Raw genomic sequence first — 23,736 nt, 5'->3', positions numbered from 1 at the left:
CATTCATTTGTACAATGTGTATACATGTATCACAAATTTATGAAAAAACAAAATTGATAAATTTAAGCAAGTCATTACTGTTAACATGTACCGGCAGTTATACATGTAGTTAATTTATTTACACCATCCCACCAACATGTAATTTTATAACAGGCCTGTTGTAGGCCTACATGTACATTGTAGAAATTGGCCTAGGGTATGAGAGACACGTTCTGGCATCTCATCTATACATGTACCGGGATGTTGTGTTTTGAAATATCTCATCTCGGCATAGTGGAAAAGTTATGATACTGACATTGTTGACCCACACAAAAGTAATCCGAGACCCTTCTCCCTGATAAATGCCAAACAATGGCAACATGTCGGAATTTCAAACTGATAGAGGTGCTTAGGTGTCACTCAGTCACTATGGTCTCGGATCATAACAGGATCACATCCATCTCTGTAGTCTTGATAGTCTTTATGACCCCTTTCCCTGCATGGCTGTTTACTTCAAAAGTCCTGTCCCCAAACAATGGGAGTATGAAAGCTGTGAATAACAAAAACACTATGCTCAGTAGGGGTAGGTGTTTGGCATGTAAGAAAAAAATTAGAGATTGATTACATCCATCTGTACATGGAGAATATGGTAAAACACTTGACGAAAAGAGATTTTCAAGGTATTGAGTACAATGTTTTCTATGTTTGTGATATTTTTAAGCCTTTATTTGGGACTTTACCGGTATTTCTTTGGGGAAAAATACCGTACATGTACATTCATTTGGCCAAGCATTCAGAAACCGTTATTTTATTGAAAAGCTCATTAACTTGGTAATGCTTACAAAAATACCAATTCAATTTAAAATTTCGTTATGCCAAACCTACATGTAGTACAGTAGGGTATTTTAAGTGCTGTTGAATAATCCCACAGAAAGCAAGAACAGCAGTGTTTACAAGGGGATTGTACAAAGACTGTACAAACAGTGTTAGGGTTTGCATTCTCCAAAGACCCACATTATTTTGGGCAGTCGTTCTTGTCCTATTATAAGAAAAGAAGAGTAGTGGAATGGAAGAATAACAAAACACAGCCCCCATTCACCTACTTGTAGATCTCTGGAGGCGTTGGGTCTTGGATATCATCATGTTCTTCAGTCCTCCCTCAGGGTTACATAAAGCAGAGGTTTTCGTTCCCAAGACAGGTTTCATTTTTTCCCTTTTGTTGAGGGGTAGTGATTGATGACGTGATTGTTATTGTGGGTCACACCGTTGTCATTTGTACAGTGTACTCTAGTTGTTTTATGTTTACGATCAATAAACTTTCTTTTGTTAGTCTTTGCTGGTCTACTGTGGAGGGGATGGGGGGGGGGGGGAGATATTCTTGACATACATGTACATGTTGAAGACTACCTTTTGTATGAAAGTCAAAATTTTGTTCATATTGCTATCTATACTAGCCACATTCAAAGGTGAACCACAGAATGCTTTACATTTAATACAGAAAAATGTTGATTGCATTATACTATTTAAAGTTCATACAAACTTTTATCGTTTTGTGAGAAATGTGTTTTAGAGCCTCAAATGGTGCATTCTGTTAAAAGTACCCCTCATTAATTAAAGCATCGGCATCCTTCATGTAATGCTGTCAGGATTTCCATTCTAAGAAAATGGAATATGTCTGGGCGAATGTCTGCCACGGTGCCACATTTACAGCTCTACACAATCTGAAGAGTTTGCTCAACTACTTCTTTCTAAGTCAAACATGTCTCAAGTATCCTCCAAAATCCCTTTCATCAAGTGTGGAGGTAGGTGTACATGTACTTCCCATATAGTTCTATATAAAATATCCACCAACAAACAGGACAATAACCCTCATCCTCAAAAAAATAAAAAAGCTTTCCAGGCAGTAAATATTAGAAGTAAACCCCTGCCCACACGTTGAGCAAACACTAGCAAGTTGGTGAGACTGAGAGAGTAGAGGAGAAGTGAATGACCACTGAATTGCATCCAAACATTTGCTCAGGATGCGGAGTTCGGGGAAGGGAACATTCTGTGGGTGGTCATAAAGTTTGCAGTCCATGTAGGCCCATAGTCTTCAAGGCGTACACATTTCACCTTAGTGTTTAGGAATCACTTTTTGTGCACACTTGCGTGTAGAAATTGTCACCATACTCAAATGTATTGTGAATAAATCCTAACCCTAGATCAATAACAAAACTGTATTGTGTAGACTCCTTATCAGTCTGAATGTAGAGACTAGCTTAGAAACATAGTCTTGGCCCAAGACTGGATTTGGATTGTTTTCCAAGAATGCAATGCAGTGGGTCTCGAGCCCAGGCAAGCGTGATCAAACCACTGCAGCACTAGAGGGCGCTATAAACAAAATGAATCGCACTCAGTCTTGAGAAATCTGGCACTTGAACCCAGAAAAATTCTAAATGTACCCCACCTGCGCCATAGCTTAAATCGTAGAGCTTGGTCATTGCTCTATGCGTGAATATAGCGCGTTGGTACCGGTAGTTGCTTTGAATTTCGTTGGTCCGAATACCGAAATTTCCAGGACTGAGTTTGATTCATTTTATTGATAACACCTCAATAAAATAAAATGGGGAGCTAAGCATCCTTACTCACAGGTGAGAAGCTGAATTGCAAAGGACGCAGCTACAACGTGGTCAAGCCACAGGCATGTAAAGGTGCCTTTGGTAGCTGCCATAAGACCAACCGGTATATGTGACCAGGGAGCACAGCCAGAGATCAAAAGTGTTTGATTTTTGCGGAGGGAGTCAAACCGGAGGGCCCGGAGAAAAACCCTTGTGGCACAAGAGAGACTCAACGTACAACGCTACTCATATGGTCCAAGCCGGGAATCGAACCCGGGCCACAGTGGTGAAAGGCAAGAACTGTACGCACTATAGCCACCCATTCCACTCAATGGCAGCAGTAGCCTGACTGTGCTTAATGCATGTAATGCCAGGTCCAGCTGCATGAGGTAAACAAAACCTAATCAAGTCTTCCACAAAGAATATTTGATCATGGCCTTCTGCCTTATTTTAGAGGCCTGTCATTGACCTCTTTAAGCTGGAAACATGCCAGATAATTGGTACATTTGGGCACACCTGACCCTGTTAAACCCCATCACCTGCCTGTATCTCACCAGGGAGTATTATTGCTGTCAAAACGTGATCCCAGGGTGTGACCTGGAGTGGCCTGGTTTTGGGGACACCCTACTGACTGATTCTGGCCCGGCATGACCCCTGACCCCGTGACCTCATTATACCCCAGGTTATTGTGGGTCCAGCACTTGTACAAGTTTGGCTGCTTTTCTTGCCACACCATTGCCCCTGAAGAAAATGTTCTTAGAGGGATAATGTAAGCCTGACATGAATTTATAATGTTTTATAGGTCTGTTAGTGTGTGTTCAATACATGTTAAGAATTGGTGACAATTTATATGTGAAATTTGGAATTTTGGATAATCAACAGATACATACTTACATGTACCTGAAAAAGTCTATTGGATTTTAAACAATTTTTTTTGGGGGGGGGGGGGGGAAGGGGAAAGTACCGGTATCTAGGTAGTACATTTTCAAGGTGAATACATGTATGTGTATAAAATACCGGTAGGCTAGGTCCATACTTTACGACATGGATTCCTAATATAATCCCATGTACCGGTAAGGCCACTATTAAACGCAGGCCAGAGTCGCTGAATGTTTCTTTTTGTCAAACTGCTCATACATACATGTACATACTACATGTACCGGTAAGTACCACAGCCCTGTTGCTAGCCTACAAAATCCCAACAGCTTTCAATATATTCTGACTGAGATTTCGGTACCCCTTGTGTTTTAGGATTAGCGTGGGGCGGCATTAGGATAATCTGGGGGATAATCCATTGGAGGACAGCATTTCCTGTGAACAATACTAAAAAAAGGAATCGCAGAAACTTTCAAAAAAAGGTTTTACGGTACATTTGAAAGATTGCGGTGCGTGGTAATCTCCCGTTTATCAAGCCACCAAAGTTGTCACAATAGAAGTGACACTTCACCAACACCCGAAGCAAGGTTCAGCTTTACATGTGCAGGGGCCACACACCCTTGAAGACGGATTTTCAACTGAAGAAAAAGAAAGCAAACGTAGGATAGAAAGAGATTTTTTCACTGTAAGAAGTGGTCTCTGGCCTTCATTAGGTGACAGCGCACAGTGGTGTGTTTGTTGTAGGGATTTGTACTCCAGAGTTTACAACATGAAAACTATAGTTTGTTCATTTATAACGCAGAACAAGGTTTTGTGAAAAAGTGTGATTTTTCTGTAGCACACTTCTTTTCTTTTAGATAACTTGCATACAGTGTGGTAGTGCACACTTCTTAAACCAAAAGCCACTTACATGTACAACTGTTCTATCAACACTTGACTGAATCCCACAGACTGTACAACTAGAATAAAATTCACTGCCCATATTGATGGAATCCAATAGAAAGTGTCTGATACGGGACACCACAGGACTAGGTGTTTGGGAGATGAAATGGATTGTGAAGAACAAACAGCAAACAGTAACTTAGTTTTTGGAAGTTCCATCAATCAGATGGAATAATTTGACAAGTCGGGCCAAGTTTTTGAGGTTTATGTTAAAGTTTTCCTGAATTGTCCCAAATGCTTTGTCTTGAGACCAAACCCAACACAATGGACATCACTGATAATTAATACCCAAAGATCCTACAAAATCCACCAGCTTTGGATATTGTAGGATCCATGAAGGTAGCTAGCATTCTGGATGATTTTGGAGGTTTTAGTAAAGTTCTATTTAATCCCAATGCCTTGGGATCGAGGAAGGGTAAATTTATTAAATTTCTCCCAATCTGTTTAGTGTGTTCTTTGCGTTCTGGTACTTGGTGGTTCTCGCTGAACAGATTTTCCCCTCAGAAAAACATAGCCGAACATGACCCATACTTGTGATAAAACCAAAACAAATGCATTGTACATGTATGTGTAACTATGTTTATCAAACAAAACGAAAATCATCTCTTGGGAGTAAAATTCACAAGAGAACAAACAACCCAATTCTACTGACCCCTGACAGCTTCCTTTTCCCCTCAAAAGAACCTAAACCTGCGAAATCCTCAAAACTACTACTTACCCTCAGGAATTTTGACCTAAATGAAAGAAAAAAATCCTGAGCGCGTTTGTTTGGTAAGTTCTCTTCCTGGGCATAATACAGGGAAACCTCTTCATGGGCAGCAGAATGGATCCACGGCTTAGCCTTTTTAACCTGTGGGATTTGTCACCTGTTTAGCATATAGCGGGCCTTTTGTGAAGCCTTCACAACTCATTTGTGGTCACAATACTTGCTCAGAAACCAGAACTCTGTTAATTTGCAATTTCTGTTGGCAACGCCCTGCACCTCTGATCAGTACACCGTTCTGGGTGGGATACAAAAGACAGAATTATACATGCTTTGAGGTACAAGTTAAAAATTGGTCTATTTTACATGTAATCAAAAATAGATAAATTCTTTGAAAAACATTTGAGTATTGAATTAACTTTTGATGAGTTTGTACACACTCTAAAAAAACGTTGCAATGACTTCTGCATTGTTATTTTGTAGTTGATATGACGAGCAGTTTGTTACACCTGTAATTAACAACAACAACTTCATGGCATGTTGTAATTCTGTGAATTAACTACATGTAGAAACTATGATTTTCACAATTAGGAAACAAATATTTTCCTTTCTTCATTCTTTGACAAATTTATCAGTGTCAAAACATTGATAAACAGTGGATACTAACAACATGGCCCATTATATTTCTGTCTAGGTATTTTTGAACAAGTACTGTTCTCGTTAACTTGGAAATCTGGAAACGGGCAATTATAATTCTTTATAAATTCCTCATGATCTACACCTTTACAATGTATGTCTCACGAAGTCGCTAACCTTGAAATTAATGAGGTGTCAACAAGACGTAGGCCCTTATTTTTTTAAAAGCTAACATTTTATCACTCCCAAGATGTACCTACAGGTACCAGTATGAGTGGTCTTACTTCTCCTCTGAATTATTAATTCTGCTCAATTACTTTTACGACAGCATTCCAACCCTACTTGGCCAATCATTAAGGATCAATAGTGTTCAATAGACGGAGGACTATTTACAACTTTGTTGTGACTTGCGTTACACGGGTACACGGTGAGGGATTGAAGAGTCGTGTCCTTGGGAAGTTTGTTAAGTTAGAATGTAAACATATGCTGTGTGCATTCTAAGTACTTGTAGAGAAACACAAATAGTTAATTTTTTCTCAGTCAGAAATACTGTTAAATGTAAATCTGGCAACATCCAGTATTTCAGTGCCTCCACAGAAAACTGAGATAACTCGGTGCAAAAACCCCCAGTACCACTTCCTACAAAATCCTGCAAGTATTTACGTTGGTGTTAAAACAACAGTACTTACATAACAGAAATTCAGCAAGTTTTTGCTGCAGAGAAATGCAAATGAATGTTTAAAAACATTAAAACATTAAAATTGAGATGACCTGGTTTGAAGGGGGCGGGGTGGTTTGTTTTTCAATATGGCTCTGGAATTTAGGTTTTAAACTACATGTAGACTAAGGGCTAAAGCGTAAATGACAACCTCATGATTCAACCTCATAAGCTTATGTAAACAAAAGATACAAATGAAGATCTGCAGGCTATGATTAGTCAGAAGAGAGAATTTCTCTGAAACAATATCTTGAGCTTACTGGAATCCCTTCAAAACTGCGCTTAGCATTCTAAGCTACCCAGAGGTACATTTGCAAATATTAGTAGTAATCAATGACGTTGGAAAGGTGAAGGGGTTCTGAAGTGCTCTTTGCATCTACTGTTGAAGGGAAGGTTACGCAACAGGGGCTGCCATGGTTTACTTTTTTGGCTTTGGGGGCTTCTCAGTAACTTTAAGCCTGTTTCTACAGAAAAGTCTCAGAAAGGGAAAAAGATTAAGAAAAGCTGATTTTTTTTTCCGGAGAACCTGGCAATTTGGGAAAGGCTGATGGAAACACCGTCACCTCAATATTCTCACACTTCTGTTTTTCAGAAGTGTCAATAGAAAAAAACATGATTCCGGTAATTGGAAGAATGTTTGATTTCTGATGCATTTTTAATTTTTGTCAGTAAGTAAGAATATTGATTAAACATAATGGCCACAGAAAAAAAAAACCCACCAAATCGCCTCTACATAATACATGTAAATGTCACAAATATGTAAACCCACAATATATACTGTACCATATTTCATAACATCAAACAAAAGTTATCAACTTGTGCAAGAATCAGTACTGCAAGTCTCTGGTGGGTGGATCATGAATTCTTGACAAAGGAATACATGAACACATACATGTAGAACTGTTGCCTCCCCCTTGAGAATTCCGCCTAACACACTTACCCCCTGTGGGCAGGAATCTCCACACCCTTACATTGTGGTTTGCATGTACATGTATGCACTATTCACAACCACGTCAAAAGGCTGTGTTGTTGAGAATGATATAGCTGTGTTGTTGAGAATGATATACAACACATTGAACCTTACATAAACCCTGACCCACATGGGACGGCTTAAATTTCATCTGTGTATGTTTTTGTTTCTCATATCTTACAAGGTACATGTACGGTAAATCTGAAATACAGAAAAAAGAAATAAAGCGAATTATGAGGTACAAACTTTGCCAATTTTTGTTTTAAACCTTTGTACAAGTTATACCTTATAGAGGAAATAAAACGCAACTTAAACGACTAAGCATCTCTCTCACAATATTAGATTGACATTGAATGGAGCATAACAGTGGCCAAAGTTAACAGCAAACCCTTACCCCTCATAAATACACATGTACAGTGTACAAATAGCTACCATCAATTTTATATATTATGGCACTCATATTCACGTAACTCAAAATTTCATTGACACATTTTTTAAGTTGGGAAAAGACTGAGAACATTGTATTCTCAATATATTTAGAGTTTGGGGTCTCTCTAACCTAGTGATTGGGCAAGAGCCTGGACAAGATTAACTGCTAGAGGGCTCACTTCATAATGTCCACTCCAAAAGTCCCTTCAATGCAGGGTGTACTTTTCTTTTGTGTTAGAGCAGGGGTCTAATGTCAAAAGTTGTCCAAAACCACAGCAAAGTTGAAGCTCCAAGGAGCAGTTTGTCAGTTGCTGCATAGATCATTCAGAACTAAAATTGTGGGGAAATCAGTTTGATTTAGAAAATTTGTAATCCGTTGATGTGAAGATGAGGTTAAAGTCATTTTCCAAAGTCAACAACTCTGTGTCAATTTACAATAAACATGTTTTTAAAAAGACTATTGGATACCGACAACCAGATATTATATCGATAACTGTTCATTTTTTGAAGGAGTTCTTTGTCTTTTTTTTTTATCTCAGCTGCGCAAGATGGAAAAGCTGAAACGGGGGAAGAATTTTTCCAAAGAGTAAGTACATGCATCAGTAATTTTCCTCCATTTTAATCAATTTTCATTTGGCTGAGATTAACATCTTAATATTATATTAACACGCAATCAACTTACGCCCCCTTCACATGTTTACTATACTCCGACAAATAAATTAACGTTTGCCTTTGCAAAAAGAATATCCACCTGGTAGAAACTTTTTTCGCTAAGGCATGAAACTTTTTCATGGCATAAATTACATGTCTGTGGACATTACATGTTTCTGTGAACCAGACCCTTGAAATAAGGTGAATTTATCTAAAACATGAAATTTTTCCCCAAATCTGGATGCATGTCAACCTTTAATCTTCTCCAAGCTGATATGAAAGAGACCAAAAATAAAAACCTGAATAATACTTAGGCTTAATGTGTCAGACATAAAGTTTATTCTTTTGCAAACAGAATTTACACATGTTGAGAAACTTCTCATTTTAAGAATATTTGGGTGCCACAGAATGTGGTAAATCAGTGTGCAGAGTACTTGCCTCTATTTTGACACCTGTCTACCACAAAATGTTCATCGCCCCCTTAGCAATGAGGTCAATGGTGCTTCCTACAGTAGCTTGATCTAGGTTAGCTGTCATTGCAATCACATCCCAAGGGGGTGCTTAAGGGACCTTCCCCCCCCCCCCCCCTCCCCAGGGGACATGACACCCTGACAGGGAGAGGTGCTAGTGTTTATTTTGGAGTGTTGGGAAGAGTTTTTACAGTTGGGGGGACTACATGTACTCAATGATAAGAAAGGATATCAACTCAACTACCGGTATATGAAACCGAAATACCAACCATTTAGATAACAAAATCCCTTTTTCTCCAAGATTTTATTTAAAGAGGCAGCCGTAAAATGGTCTTAAAAAGTAATACTTTGCTAAATGCTAAAAACTGGAGTATTTTTCACTTTTATATAGGAATGTTAGTGTTTAAGTTAGAGAGGCCACTGTGAAAGTGGAATGAAAAGCGGAAAAGAAAGAACTGGGGTCATCTTGGGAAACTAGCCAATGACTGGCGAAGACCGTTTGCCTTTGTTGCTCTGTTGTTATTTGCCATTCAAAATACGGCAGTTTAGGGCTATTATATATTGTTTATAGGAAAATGCCTGAACGTTGTTGCGGTCATCAAGTGAAATGAAGTGAATTTCAGTCAACAACACCTTCTTTAGGTTTTACCAATTGCAAAAAAGTGAGGAACTTTGAAGAACTGTTAAAAATTACCCTCCCTTCCAACTCCCCAACCCCTCCCCCCCCCAAAAAGAAATGTTACAATAACATAAACATATACAGAAAATATTACAGCTGATGAAAAAAATATGTTTAAGGCATTCGAATGTGGACACACGGGTAACAACAACAACATACCGGTTAAAGAACATTATTATCACAAAACGGAAGAATCTGTTGAAGTAAAATGAAACTTGTTTATCCAGAGTTAGGAAGAAAAGAAAAACTTAAGCGATAAACAGATTACTGAGTGTTGGGTGTGCTGAGAAAGATGGAGTACTTGCTCCAGAGGTCACGCAGAGGTCACGAGGTCACGTAGAGGTCACGAGATGGAGCCAGAGTGGGATGATAGCATAATAACATGCCATTCATCACCAGTGGCTGTTGTCTTATTCTTGAGTGATACTGGAATGCTGGCGTACATACATGTATTCGTTTCCCAGATCTAATTCTGAAATTGCACGTAGACCTTTTTTTGTCTCAAGCAGTCATGTTGCCAGACTCTGTCTCATTCAAAAACATCTCCTGCCTCAAGTTTAAGAGGGCGCTGCTCTTTGATACAGTGAACATGTACACGTTTTCATACAGTGTATTTTGGATGTAAAAAACATACTTGGAGATCTATAGTCTGCCGTCTGCGTTAACCATAAATGCATGATGAAAGTAGCCTTTCATACAAATTGATGGAACAAATTTCTGGATAAGGAGCAAAGATAGAAAGTACAATGACCATTTGATAGTTGACTATTCCTCCAGGTCTTGCAAGCTTTTATTCCCAAGTCTGGATGGCTTGCACATCTGGGTTGTGATGTCATTATCGCCTGTTACAATTGTGCTGCTTTCAACACTAAATTACTGTACATATCATTTTGCCATAAGTGTGTGACCACACTAAAAAACAGTAAAAAATGTGAAATTTGTTTTGTCAGCACAGCCTCATTTCAGAATCCTCAACTACCAGACAGTAGATTTTAGTAGTAGACACAAAAAAAGAAGAAAAAAATGTGAAAAGGAAAAGTTTGACTGAAATTAGCCAACCCAATTTCTGAGTTTTGCCAAATGAGGGCGCCATTTTCCTATAATTGTACTTTAATCCTCTTTTAATACACTGCTTTCATATTTTTTTATTTGCATTTGTGATAAAAATGTTAAAGGATTCATGAAGTAAATCGTTCTCAGGAACATATTTTGTGGAACTTTCTACTCTTAAATGTATGAAAACTAACGGTATTGGACATCCCTTTTTTGGTTAAATTTATTGAAAACTGCACTTTTTTAAACATTAAAACATTTGCATGCTTTCATGACAACTCAGGGCGCTGTTGCTGTGATGTCATTTCAGGAAGACACTGTTCAGTTTAAAGGGTTTTCTGTTCAAATCTTGAACCTCATATTTTCTCATTGACAACGTTTGTGAGAAACATTTCTTATTGTGTTACTCTGACACAAACTCTGACACAAAACAAAACACCAAAGAAAGAAAAAGTTAACAAATTCTGGCAACTTTTGGTGATGAAATACATGTACCTATAACATTATACTGTATGTACATTGTAACTCTACAAATAGGCCCCAAAGAATACAATTTTGTTGACACCTGAAATGGCTACCCTGGAGAAATAGGCCTACATAATTAATACCAAACTCAAATATATTCTATACTTTCGTACTGGTGTCCAAAAGAAATCCAAACTTGATAGAAATGAAATGAAATATGTATGTACCGTTTAAAGTACTTTATAAAATCCATTCTTTTATTCTAATTAATATAGGCATTATAAAATCTGTCCTGATATCAATTGTATTTTAACTCTAACAGTAGTTTTCTGAATTGTGTATTTCAATAGGAACCCCAGACAAAAAGAAAGGTGAACGTTCATAACATGTAAATAAACAGCGCATAAATCAGTAAACGTATACACACATTTGGCCCACCTCAGTTCATCACACTATGCAGTATTGTACGGGACATTTTGGGTCACATATTCAGAATTTACATTTCCAGTATTTCACCTTTTAACACCGTTGGTAGTCGCTACCAATTTGACCAGCTCAGTGTGAAGCTGAAGGGAACTTGAAACCATGGCACATTCAACTTGGCGACGTTCAATGACACTAATGCCTGTGATACTGCACTGTGTTTCTGGTTCACACGTGCTGCTGTTATCAATGCCAGAATATTTTGGAAAACGTTAGCAGCGAGGATTTTAGTACATAAAACTGTAGGAAGCAATATTTTCTTGTCTACAAAGAGTTAAAAATTGAGTGAAATTCCACTCCCTTCAACTGAATCTAGGAGACAAGACAATTAATGGTGTATTTTATTCAATTGAATAAATAAAGTTTTTACACAAGTTTCCACTTGAGTAAAATCTTCCTCAAAGTATTTCACTATAAGATAAGAGAGATTTTTTGGCTCAAATTCTGGCCTCAAAGTGTATTTTTCAACGAAATGTTCTTTGAGAAAGTTACGATAACTGAACCATGAATATATTTTTATGTTCAATTCCATTATGTATGCACTAAAAGAATGTTCAAAGAATGTTATCAAATTTACTATTCGTTGTGCAGAATTCAACACCTGGTTAGCTGGCCTTGACATGAATGCTTGTCCTTACATGACCCCATAACTTGGTTAATTCCTAGTCCCCCTAGGGAGTCTCTCCCTAATTCCCAGTCCACTATGGAGTCTCTTGTACATGGAACATGAGTACAAGATACATGATACTCTCACCACTCTCATTGGCTGTTTGCAAACTCAGAGAGCTTATATAACAAATTTGCGGATTTTCTTCTTGGAAAGGACCAAGCCACATTCTTTTAACTTTTTAGTCTCTACTTAGTGAAGTGAACAAAGACAGTTTTTACTGTTGTTGAAACAATGTTTGATTTAATCTATCCATCTTTACAATATTTGAAATCCCCCCCCCCTGCTAAACATGTTCACATCTATACAATGTAGTTCTGTCCTTGTTACAAAGGAGTAAGATGTGTGCAGTATCAATGGAAGAAATAGTCCTACTGTTGCATGGTTAGAAAGTTTGTTTGTTACATTCACAGTCACAGTACAGAGGGTTTGAAGGAGGCCCTCTGTTGGTGAATGAAGATCACATTAGTGCTTGATGCTTTTCTAATTCTATATGCCCTAAGCTCCATTGTTCATGTACCGGTACATGTAGTCCATGCAAACACACACAAAACTGCACCAAAACATGCTTACATACATGTATCAATTAATTAAATATTTATGTTTATTTAAGAACAAGTTATTTTTTCATTGGCATTTCAGATAATGCAAGAAACTGACACACGCATCACGTGGCCTTCCAAGTTAAAAATCGGAGCGAAATCTAAAAAAGGTAAGCATTAGGTTCACACCCAGCAGATCATTATGTTACATGTATGTTCTTGAGCAATGTACTTTATCACAGTTTGTTCTTGTATCCAAGGGAGAAATGGTTATAAATACATGTAGTAGTAAGAATTTATGCTCGAGTCCAGTGCGAATGCAGAAGCCGGGGTAATAATATTTTTCAGTTTTAATAATAATTTTTCAGTGCTTCTTTAGAACTTGATCATAACAACAGAATATGAGGAGAACAAAGACTATACTTTTTTTTTAGGTGTGAACAGTGTAATACGCATGTTCTTATGTTAGGCCCCCCCAAAATTATACAATGTACCGGTACATTGTAGTTCTGCTTCCAATTACATGGCATTCGAAAATAGGGTAGGTACTGGTAGGGAATTAATTTTTTTGGCCAGTTTGTTTGTGTACGATCATATGGAGGTGTCTGTGTGTAGTCAAGGGTAAAAGGTAGAAATTGATGGTTTTGTTTTTTTTCCCTTCATTTTTTCAATAAAAAAAATTAGGGTAGGGGCTGTCAGAATAGGGTAGGTAGGGAAACTGGAAGCAGAACTATTATTTCTTTTTGGCCTTAGGCCAAATAAAAAAAAAAAGAACCAGTTTCTCGTCCCTGCTGCTTCCTATTTTTCCCGGCCCCCTCTTGTTTTGTTTTGTAATTCATACATTTTGCAATATCTTTTGCACATGTCATTGTAATGTCTTTTTATTTCTTTCCAACAAAATTGTAGCTACATGTATACGGGTAGAAAGGGTTGTGGCTCCTTTTGACACAATTTTGTACCAGAAAAATAGTCAAGAAAATTGAAGAATGCATCCGTCATCTTGGAAAATCTGCCATCTCGGGGGGAAAAAAGCAAGAAAGAAAAAAGCACCCGCCTCCTTCATATTTTCCAAAAGGCCGGACGAGAAACTACTTTTTTTTTTTACTTGGCCTAAACAGAATTACCTCCAGTTTGTTTGAAGAAAAGGGAATTAAAAAAAAAGAAAATAAGCCACAAACAAGTTTCATTTTTGCACACTTCAAGAAGTGATAGAAAACAACTTTGTGACAAACAAACCTTGCAATAGAAAAAAAATTCTCTGAATATTTCCAAAGCAGCCACACCCCACTTGTCGCCAAGTACACAATTTCTCTTCAGAACAAAAGTAAAAAGTGGGAAAAAATCTCTAAAAAGTTGCAAAATATATTTCAACTTAAGGAAAAGCATTGTACTCATTGTTCATTGTTGTTTCCAAGTTTGTATACAACCCCAATCGCTCTTCATGCCAAAATCTCATTATTTCCATAGTGACTTCAGTTTTTTTTTAACTGTATTGAAAAAGTCCACCTGTCCAAACACGACTCTTTGAGCGAAATCAATTTCATGCCTTTTGCCTCCATTTTTACTTTCAGAGTCAGAGACGCCTTTCTTTTTTTAGTCTAATTGAAATTTTCTTCTATTGTCCTGGCTTTGTCACTCAGTTCCACTGCTTGAGTTTACCCTCATCGAGGCACCCAGTCGAATTCCTGAACATTGGTGTAATGGTTTTGATTCTATCGTTTCCATTGTGGTAGTGAGAGCCTGCTGATAATGCCTGTTTTGCTGTATTGTTGAACCAGGAGGCATTTGTGTCCATTGTAATTGATTGGATGCGCTCTTGCCCCTACCAGTCAAAAAGATGAGAAATTTATTGTGGTTTTTTTTTTTTTTTTTAAGTAGTACATGTATAAAACCTTTTCAGGACAAGTTTGTCGCTGTCCAGCATGGCAGTGGATGTTTAGCTTCTCAGTCTGCGAAGACTAACAATATTTCCATTTTTAGGTTATTATATTTTTTATTTTATTTTATTTCTTTGTGGTGCTGAATCCAAGGATTTCTCAAAAGAGCCCTGGGCTCTTGCTCCTGAACATTTTTTATCGAATATTTCGAAAATTTCCAATCACTGCCTAAGACACTCTTGTTAAATGCTTTCAGAAGCGCATAGAGAATTTTGTGTGTGTGTATTATGCTCTATATAAAAGATGATTATTGTTATTATTATTATTATTATTATACCGACAGACATGATTTTGTCGACGATTTCATCGACTATAAAAACCCCAATTTGAAAATAAGAGAGTAATGTTGTTGCCAATAATTTGGACAGTTTGTGGTCCAGAGTGTTTGCCCGAAAAACCTCCATGACGTTCCTCATCCTCAGTCTGCTGCAAAGAGAGGACCCCCTGCTCCCACCCCCTCACCACCCTAGACCCCAGCTCCCACCCCCTCACCACCCTAGACCCCAGCTCCCACCCCCACACCACCCTAGACCCCAGCTCCCACCCCCACACCACCCTAGACCCTAGCTCCCACCCCCTCACCACCCTAGACCCCAGCTCCCACCCCCTCACCACCCTAGACCCCTGCTCCCACCCCCTCACCACCCTAGACCCCAGCTCCCACCCCCTCACCACCCTAGACCCCAGCTCCCACCCCCTCACCACCCTAGACCCCTGCTCCCACCCCCACACCACCCTAGACCCCAGCTCCCACCCCTCACCACCCTAGACCCCAGCTCCCACCCCCTCACCACCCTAGACCCCAGCTCCCACCCCTCACCACCCTAGACCCCAGCTCCCACCCCCTCACCACCCTAGACCCCTGCTCCCACCCCTCACCACCCTATACCCCTGCTCCCACCCCTCACCACCCTAGACCCCAGCTCCCACCCCCTCACCACCCTAGACCCCTGCTCCCACCCCTCACCACCCTAGACCCCAAATCCTAACCCCTCACCACCCTAGACCCCAGCTCCCACCCCCTCACCACCCTAGACCCCTGCTCCCACCCCTCACCACCCTAGACCCCTGCTCCCACCCCTCACCACCCTAGACCCCAGCTCCCACCCCCTCACCACCCTAGACCCCTGCTCCCACCCCTCACCACCCTATACCCCTGCTCCCACCCCTCACCACCCTAGACCCCAGCTCCCACCACCTCACCACCCTAGACCCCTGCTCTCACCCCTCACCACCCTAGACCCCTGCTCCCACCCCTCACCACCCTAGACCCCAGCTCCCACCCCCTCACCACCCTAGACCCCAGCTCCCACCCCTCACCACCCTAGACCCCTGCTCCCACCCCCCACCACCCTAGACCCCTGCTCCCACCCCCACCACCCTATAATTTCTTCTGTCAAAATGTCAAGTAGATTATGGTCTATTGAGTAAGCTCCCAGCTGCATGACATAATCATGGCCACTCTAGCATCATCCAACAAAGTCAACAGTCTTTTGTGTAAAAAGTTGATTTTTTCACCAAGTGCCTGATTGTCAATGATGGTTGAGTCATAGGACGGAGCTGTGAATGAATACCCTGATTGTTGACTGGAGTGGAGCTGGCCCTATTGTTTGTCTCCCTGTTGAAGTAGTTGTGGGTTTCCGCGGTTCAATAGTCTTTTGTGTCCTTACTTCCTGTATATTTTGCCAATTTTTTTTTTTTTATTTCTGGCTCTGTGGCATTGTGAAGCATCTATGTAGGTAAGTGTATGATATGAGGAGGTACATGTAGTATTCGGTTACATACATTTTGTACACCTACCGGTATTTTCTGACACACCTATGTTCCGACACCCCTGTTCCAACTGCTCATATTCCTATTCCTATCCCTAACCAAACTCTAACCGGGAGTAACACCATCTTACATACATGTGTACGGGTTGTCAGAACATAGGGGTGTCGGAACATACGTACACGTACATGTACATGTGTAGAGCAGTCACCGTAGTATTCGTACACTTTAGTGACCGTCTTTAGGCCAGTTCAAATTTAATTTTCAGGTTTTCAGTACCGCCTGCTCAGGTTTTCATGCCCGTGTAGATATATTTTTTTAATATTGTATATTTTTTGTGAAAGTGTACTTTTTATCCGATAAAGTGTATTTTCCAGACAAAATCCTCACCAAATCCACAGGCAGGGTCCTGTTGACTTGCACGCAAACAGCAAAACATCGCTTTTTCAACACGGCAAACGTTGCACACATACTTGATGCAGTCACCTGCTTGCAGTAACGTTATTTTGAGGGTCGACTCGACTATTTTGTAAAGAGGAGATTACAATGTACATATATCTTTCTTCAAAGCGCACCAGCCATACCGATATATATCGCCATTGTGTGCTCTGAAAAAAAAGGGATATAATCCCCCTCTTCAGAAAATGGTCGAGCCGCAGCACAAAATAATGTTACTGCATGCAGGCGATCACATCAAGTGTGTGTACAACATTCATAGTCAGATAGTGTTGGAAAAGCAATGTTGGTTGGTGAGTAAAAACTCTGATTTATCAAAAATTTGTCGGTCTGAGGTCATATAACCTTTGACTGGTATTTAGTATTTTGTAGTTTTCATTTTTGTTGTATCCTCTTCTAGGTTTAGTACCATATCAGACTTTGGTCCTCTCAATTTACTTTGGATGTGAAGAAGTGGAATTATGAAACAGGAATATAACTTCCCCTCCCCACAATTTTTTTTTCAATCTGAGTGATGAAAACCTTACAATGAATTTTAGCTGGCCTTAATCAATGTTTCTTACGTTCAAAACATTTTAAATTAGCAAGTTTGGGAATAGATGGATCCCTACATTATTGATCATTGATGTTTCATTCAAACATGAATACTTTTGTAATGCTAGAAAATAGCAAGGTAAAAGTAAAATCTAGATCTTTAATCTCGTCAGTGAAGAAAGCGTGTTTATCCTGAAAGCGCTGTGCATCATTGCACTTCCTCACAATCAAAACATCTTCACAGAAGAGAGAATCACGGAGTGTAATCCACAGTTCTCATGCTTTTCAGAGCAAAACTTGGCAGTCAATGTTTGAGAGTGACGCATGTAATAGTTGCCTACTTTCCACACCATTGGTATTGGCACTGTGTGGCCTGATTAGCCAAGCCTGAATGCCAATTTGTCACGGACCTCCGTCTCTTTCTCCTTAAACCGTGTCCCTTTCCACTCGGTCTGGTCCTTTCAGACTTTTCCTTGTAAACCACTTTTAAAGGGAATATACAACATTTGCAAACATCGAAAAATAAAATTACCAAGTTTTTACGAAATACCTTAATAGGATGTTGGTAAATGACAGTCTAAAGCATCCTGTAAAATTATGGCACCTGGTATACTGTCATTTTCAAGAAAAGTGGTATTTTTGTATCAATTTCCAACGCTGATCGGCCGATCAGCGTTGGAAACAACTGGCTTTTTTTCAAATACTGGCCCCAATTGACCATTGCACTTGTTTGCAATCGATTACAAATCTATGAACGGGTACGAGCCAGCTAGACTGGTTCCCTGACCTTACAATTCCCCAATGTATGTAAACTGCTCTGTTTCTTCTTATATGGAGTCAGGGAACCAGACTACAGGAAAATGATCGTTTTTCTTGGTTTTTATAGCATTTTCGAACCCAAAACCTCCAAAAAGTCAGTGTAACTATATTTGCTTTATATTTCCAACCCCCAATTCCATCCATTTCTGAAAATTACAGCAAAAGCAAATGATGTATATTCCCTTTAATGAAGTATGAACACTTTACCAGTCAAGGTTCCATTTGTGTGGGTTTTGATAAACTGTTGTTGTACGAGTAATTGATGCTAGTCTAGTTGATGCACTCATTAAAGATTGTAGTTCTTAAAAGTCACCCCTTAACAGTTTTTTTTTATGGTGTAGGGCTTTCAGGCTCATTCAAGAGAGAGATAATGGCCTTCTTGATAAAAGGATGAGTCATTGCATTGTATGGTTTCATCAGGAATGGACTATCAGCTCATGTGGAGTTGGGGACAAGATTTGGAAATATGGCACGATTTGCGAGCAAAAAATTGTAAAGGGGTTGCAAGAGTGGGCGGAGCAAAAAGAAATATGGAGGGTGCGTGGAGGAAATTGCTGATGTAGAGTTATACGCCAACAATCGTGGGCACCCAAAAAATGGGGAAAATGTTTCCTACCTTTGGAATTGAAATTGCAGAATATTTCAGATATTTAAGTTCCAAACATGGAGTCTTAAGTTTTGAAAAGTAAAACTTTACACACCAACAATGGGGTACTGAAAGAATGGGGAAATACAATGTATAAAGTTTTCTTACCTTTGGTTGAAATATTTATACAATTGTATAAAAACTGAGTCTTATTTATTACATTTTTGAAAAGTAAAACTTTACACACCAGCAATCGTGGGTACTGAGAGAATGGGGAAATATACATTTTCTTTGCCTATGGTTGGAATTTTTATACAATTGTAGAATATTTCAGATATTTAAGTGAAGTTTGGCTTTTGCTTGATCTTGATTGTTTTTTTTATTTTTGAAAAGTAAAACCTTATTTCAAAAGGACATTATATTTTTGTTTTGGTCGAGGATTAAAGGCAGTTGAGGCTTTTTGACAAGACTGGTTCCCCTTCATACCCCCTTCTCTCTCTCCTCCTCCCCCCCCCCCCCCCCCATCCCCGAATCATGCCTGATGATGCTGCTCCCAAATGTATCTGATTTATGATTAGAATAAATGCAATACATTACTCTTTTTTTAATTTCGTGACACAGAAAATGCTTTTAAAGTTGGTACCAAATACTCCAATAGAAATGTTGGTTTTCATTTGCAGTAAAACAAGAATTGTACATAAAGTATGCACAGTACATGTTAAGTTCAGTTTTGCCTTTTTGGGTTGATACAGTTCAATAGTGTACAATGAATGCATACATAACATACAACCGGACTGCATGTACACTTGTACGCATTCATGTGTGCACACACAATGTGTGTACATGTATGTATTTGTCAATGCATCAGTATACATCATCGAAGTCTCAGTCATGCGTCACACTGATTGGTCCGTTGAGTGATCCATATCTGCAACTTTCTGTACTTTGTCCCTATCAACACAAACAGTAACTAACATAAACAGTGCCATCCATATCAACACACAGATGGGTAATTCCCTTTTTTGCTAAAAATAAGCACCATAAAGTACATGAAGGTGATATCATGCAACTGGCATGCTATTACTGCGCATTGTGTTACTATTGATCACTTTGAACGTTGCGGTTATGGCCAAACGAACGGCTGGGCGTCAAAAATGAACTTCAACAAAAGGGATTGTGTTTTGACCTGAAATCTCATCTGGAGATTTGTCAACTTTTTTCTTATATTTTGCTATTTGGTTCAAGGATGAATAAAGGTGAACTGCAAAATGGTTGCGTTTGTGGTTTGAGGGAAGCGGACAAAATAGAAGCTGTTTACATTGATAAAGAATTAACGTAACACCTGCGCATTAACAATACACTTGCACTAAGGTTGATTTTTAAAATAAGCCAGCTTTTAAGGCACAAAATTCTCTATTGTTGTTGTTGAAGCATGTGAACATTGTAGGTGTTTTAATTGTGTTCTGCTTGTATGCAGTACCGGTATGTCTTTGTATTATTGCCATTTAGGTTTGAAGTGATAGAAAAAAAGTACTTTTTTTGTTAATAGAAAATATGTTTGAAAAAAAACCCATATTATTTGTTAAAGAGCATAAACGGTACATCTAAAGGCCCAGTTGGACACAAGCAAAGTTGGTCAATCCCCCATCAGAAAATATGAAACTGCTGCATACAATACTAGTATCTGTTCTGTACTTTGTAAGAAAACTTAAATACCCAACATAACTTAGTGAAAGAACTCTTAATTTCCTTCCTGTTGTGTACCTGTTGATTGCATGGATTGTTGATTCCTACAGCCTTGAAGTCTGGAATGTGTTAATACCTGGACTCGATATCTGAATAGACGGAAATTGATCATCTACTTCCCTGTGATTATGGGATTTTTTGGATGGGCCCATCATAGTGTAGTGTATTCATTTCACGTTCGTTGCTGATTAACTGGGTCAGTAGAAATGTACATGTACGTTGCTTGAATGACTTCAGAAGCTTCTATGAGCTCTTGAAATGTAGAAACGTACATAATGATCCTAAAAAAGAAAACAATATTTATTATAAATGCATTCAATTTGGTGGAAAGCAATCTGAAATATCTCACCTCAAAATTGAGGAAGGTGCAAGAGATGTGAAGGGAACATAAACTCACTCAAAGTTTGCCAAGTTTGAGGGAGAATGAAATATTTTGGACTTTCTTTTTGGTCTAAGGCCTGTTAGCGTGCTTTTTAAAAAGAATTTCCAAAATACAAGTAGAAAAAGTAACAAGAACCGTAAAGTTTTGAAATATCTTTCACATTTTCCTGAAAGTTTTTCATAAATTTGGAAATGACGCCTTCTCAAAATATCCACCAAAACAATAGGGGGCCTATACGGTAGTTGAAACTTTCTCTTTTCCCAATCATTTAAACCTTCAGGTCATAAACATTCTTACTGCTTGTACAGTACCTTCTACGTGTACATGTACCTGAAGCTTCTAAATGTAGATACTATGTATAGAGTTCACTTTAAATATCATGGTGTGGTAGTCAATTTATTTGTCCTGCTTTGCGAAGCAAACAAAACTAGCGCATTCTTTTTGTGAGTTGGCAGTTCTGTTTATTTTAACAATTGTTTAAACAAAACAAATTAATTAGGCGTGTCCCCCATCCACCACTCCCATGCCTATCCATGCAAATAACAATATAAATCTCCCAAACAAATAATTAGATGAATAAAAAAAAGTAACATTTAAAAATTCCTTTCCCTGTCCACTTCTGGTTTATACTGTCCCTACTTCCTGATGCTGAGTTCTAAAAACATCTCTCCCCCCCCAAAGAGACTGACTCCTTCCGCCTTTTGCCGTCACTGAGGAGGAAACAGATTCCTCCCACTGTGCGCATTTCCTTCAATTACAGTCAGGTTTGTTCACAGCTGACTAGCAATTAAAGAGAGATGATGATCGACTCTATTGTTACATTATTACGTCTACAAGAACACGCTAAGCTTCCTTTTGCTACACGCACAAAGCCGATTGAATGACGCGACAATTATCCTGCGTTTGCGTCACAGAAAACTGTTTTGTCTGATCACCCCCATTGAAATGCCGTGTCAGAGAGAGTCACCTGAAAAAACAAGGAAGTCTTCAAATGTTTCTCCTATCGCACTTTGAAACAACACCCACAGCATCCCTTGTATAAGTTCGATTTCGAGTCTTACATGTACAACAAGGTTGTTTTATCCTGAGGTGCCCGAAGTGAACAAGTCATCAGTGTCAGTCGCTCTTCCATTCTTAATGCCCATTATCAATTTTCCAGTCTTTACCACAGGCCTCCAAATCCTGTCCTATTGTTAGGCTGACAACAACCCTGCGCCAGAGCCTGCTTTTTATATTTCCTGCAGTTCACTTACCTGCTCACCAAACAAACTCCCCTAAAAAAGAATCGGCCTCTAACCACAAAAAAAAGTCAGGATGAATGGAGACAGTAAGCGCTGATTTAATACCACGACCAGGGCGCACAAAAGCAAGGAGTCAACGCTTGGTGAATTCAGTGCGCAGTGAATGGCGGTAGCTAGAGGAACGCATGTGTGTGTGCTGAACACTTCTTGTGTGGTTTGGGGATCGGAACTTTGGTACTGTTTGCTGTTTGTGTACATGTACTCTTTTATGCACACAGTGGTGTTTAGCTAGTACGACAGAAGGAAATCTTTGTCAACGAATGGACATGTCTGTGTTGTGTTACAATGTTTGGACTTGAGAAACTTGTAGTTGAGGAATCTGCTGTTTTTGAAACTTTCTGATGACTTTGTAAAGTTAAATGAACTTGTGCATATGCTGTCTGCATGCATGTATTTGTTCAGATCATCTGTCAGCATACGTTGAAGCACCGCCACAGATTATTAACACTGGAGAGGATCTCTGTCCACATTTGGAATCTTCAGCAGACATCACTTGCAATGGTTGGAAAACACATAGTCAAACTTTTCTCTGAGTCTATCAACGAGCTGTGCTGCCTTGATGGAATAAAGTATTAGAGACAAAACCTGTCTGAAATATGTGTCAGCCAGTAATAAGGATGCCACTATGTGAGAGTGAAGGTAGGCTTTGTGTACATTGCATGCATGTGTACACAATAATTTACTCGTCGTATGTTGAGTGCAATAGGTGGATTTGTACTATCGCTCAGTCACGCAGACATGCTATTGCATGATTAGTCGATCCTGTGCGACATCTCAGAGTTCACTTTTTTCTTTTTTAAACCAATCCTCCAGAGCCATGAATTAGAGAGTTGTTGTGATGTGAAAAGTAATGATATATATACCGGTATGCAAGGCAAGTGAACAGTGCACACAAGAACAGTAGTGCACATGAACAGCTGCGTTACATCGCATGCGCGTGCACGCGTGCGTAAGCTAAAATACTTCGATGATAATATTTTGGGAAAGAAATTCGTTTTTTTGTGATTAAAAAGAATTTTGGAAGGAGTTGGTTCTTAATTGGCGATGGAAGAGAGAAGATATACATTGTAATTGTGGCACAGTTGTAATAAAGTCGGAAAACATTTTGTAACATCACACAACTGAAGTATCCTCACTGTTTTTGGTACAAGACTGAATTCCCCTCCTACACTTCACATGAAGTTTCCCTGGGATCTTTTCCTGAATCTGACAGCTTTACAATAGATTTTTAGTTTGCTCTCAAAAGCTATAAAAACTACATGAAGTTGCGTCTCCTTGAAGCTTTGCAATTGGTTAAGAACATAATGGGGCACAAATTTAAAATTGCTCAATTTCTTTTTAACTT

General features: G+C 39.0%; 1 protein-coding gene across 2 annotated transcripts in view; it reads left to right on the top strand.

Annotated features, from left to right (window-relative positions):
* The window catches only part of LOC119729938 (protein bicaudal C homolog 1-B-like), a 45,064-nt gene that overhangs the window by 4,833 nt on the left and 16,495 nt on the right, over positions 1 to 23,736 (top strand). Inside the window, exons 2-3 of one of the 2 annotated variants that reach the window (XM_038202726.1) lie at positions 8,390 to 8,436; positions 12,961 to 13,030. In XM_038202726.1, coding sequence (XP_038058654.1) covers positions 8,390 to 8,436; positions 12,961 to 13,030 — 117 coding nt within the window. Of the gene's footprint in view, positions 1 to 8,389; positions 8,437 to 12,960; positions 13,031 to 22,168; positions 23,031 to 23,736 lie in introns of those variants that run through there. The other variant, XM_038202727.1, reaches the window with a different exon arrangement.

This window comes from Patiria miniata, unplaced genomic scaffold, assembly GCF_015706575.1.
Source record: "Patiria miniata isolate m_02_andy unplaced genomic scaffold, ASM1570657v1 HiC_scaffold_22, whole genome shotgun sequence".
NCBI lineage: Eukaryota > Metazoa > Echinodermata > Asteroidea > Valvatida > Asterinidae > Patiria > Patiria miniata.
This window is presented reverse-complemented; position numbering and strand designations above follow the sequence as displayed.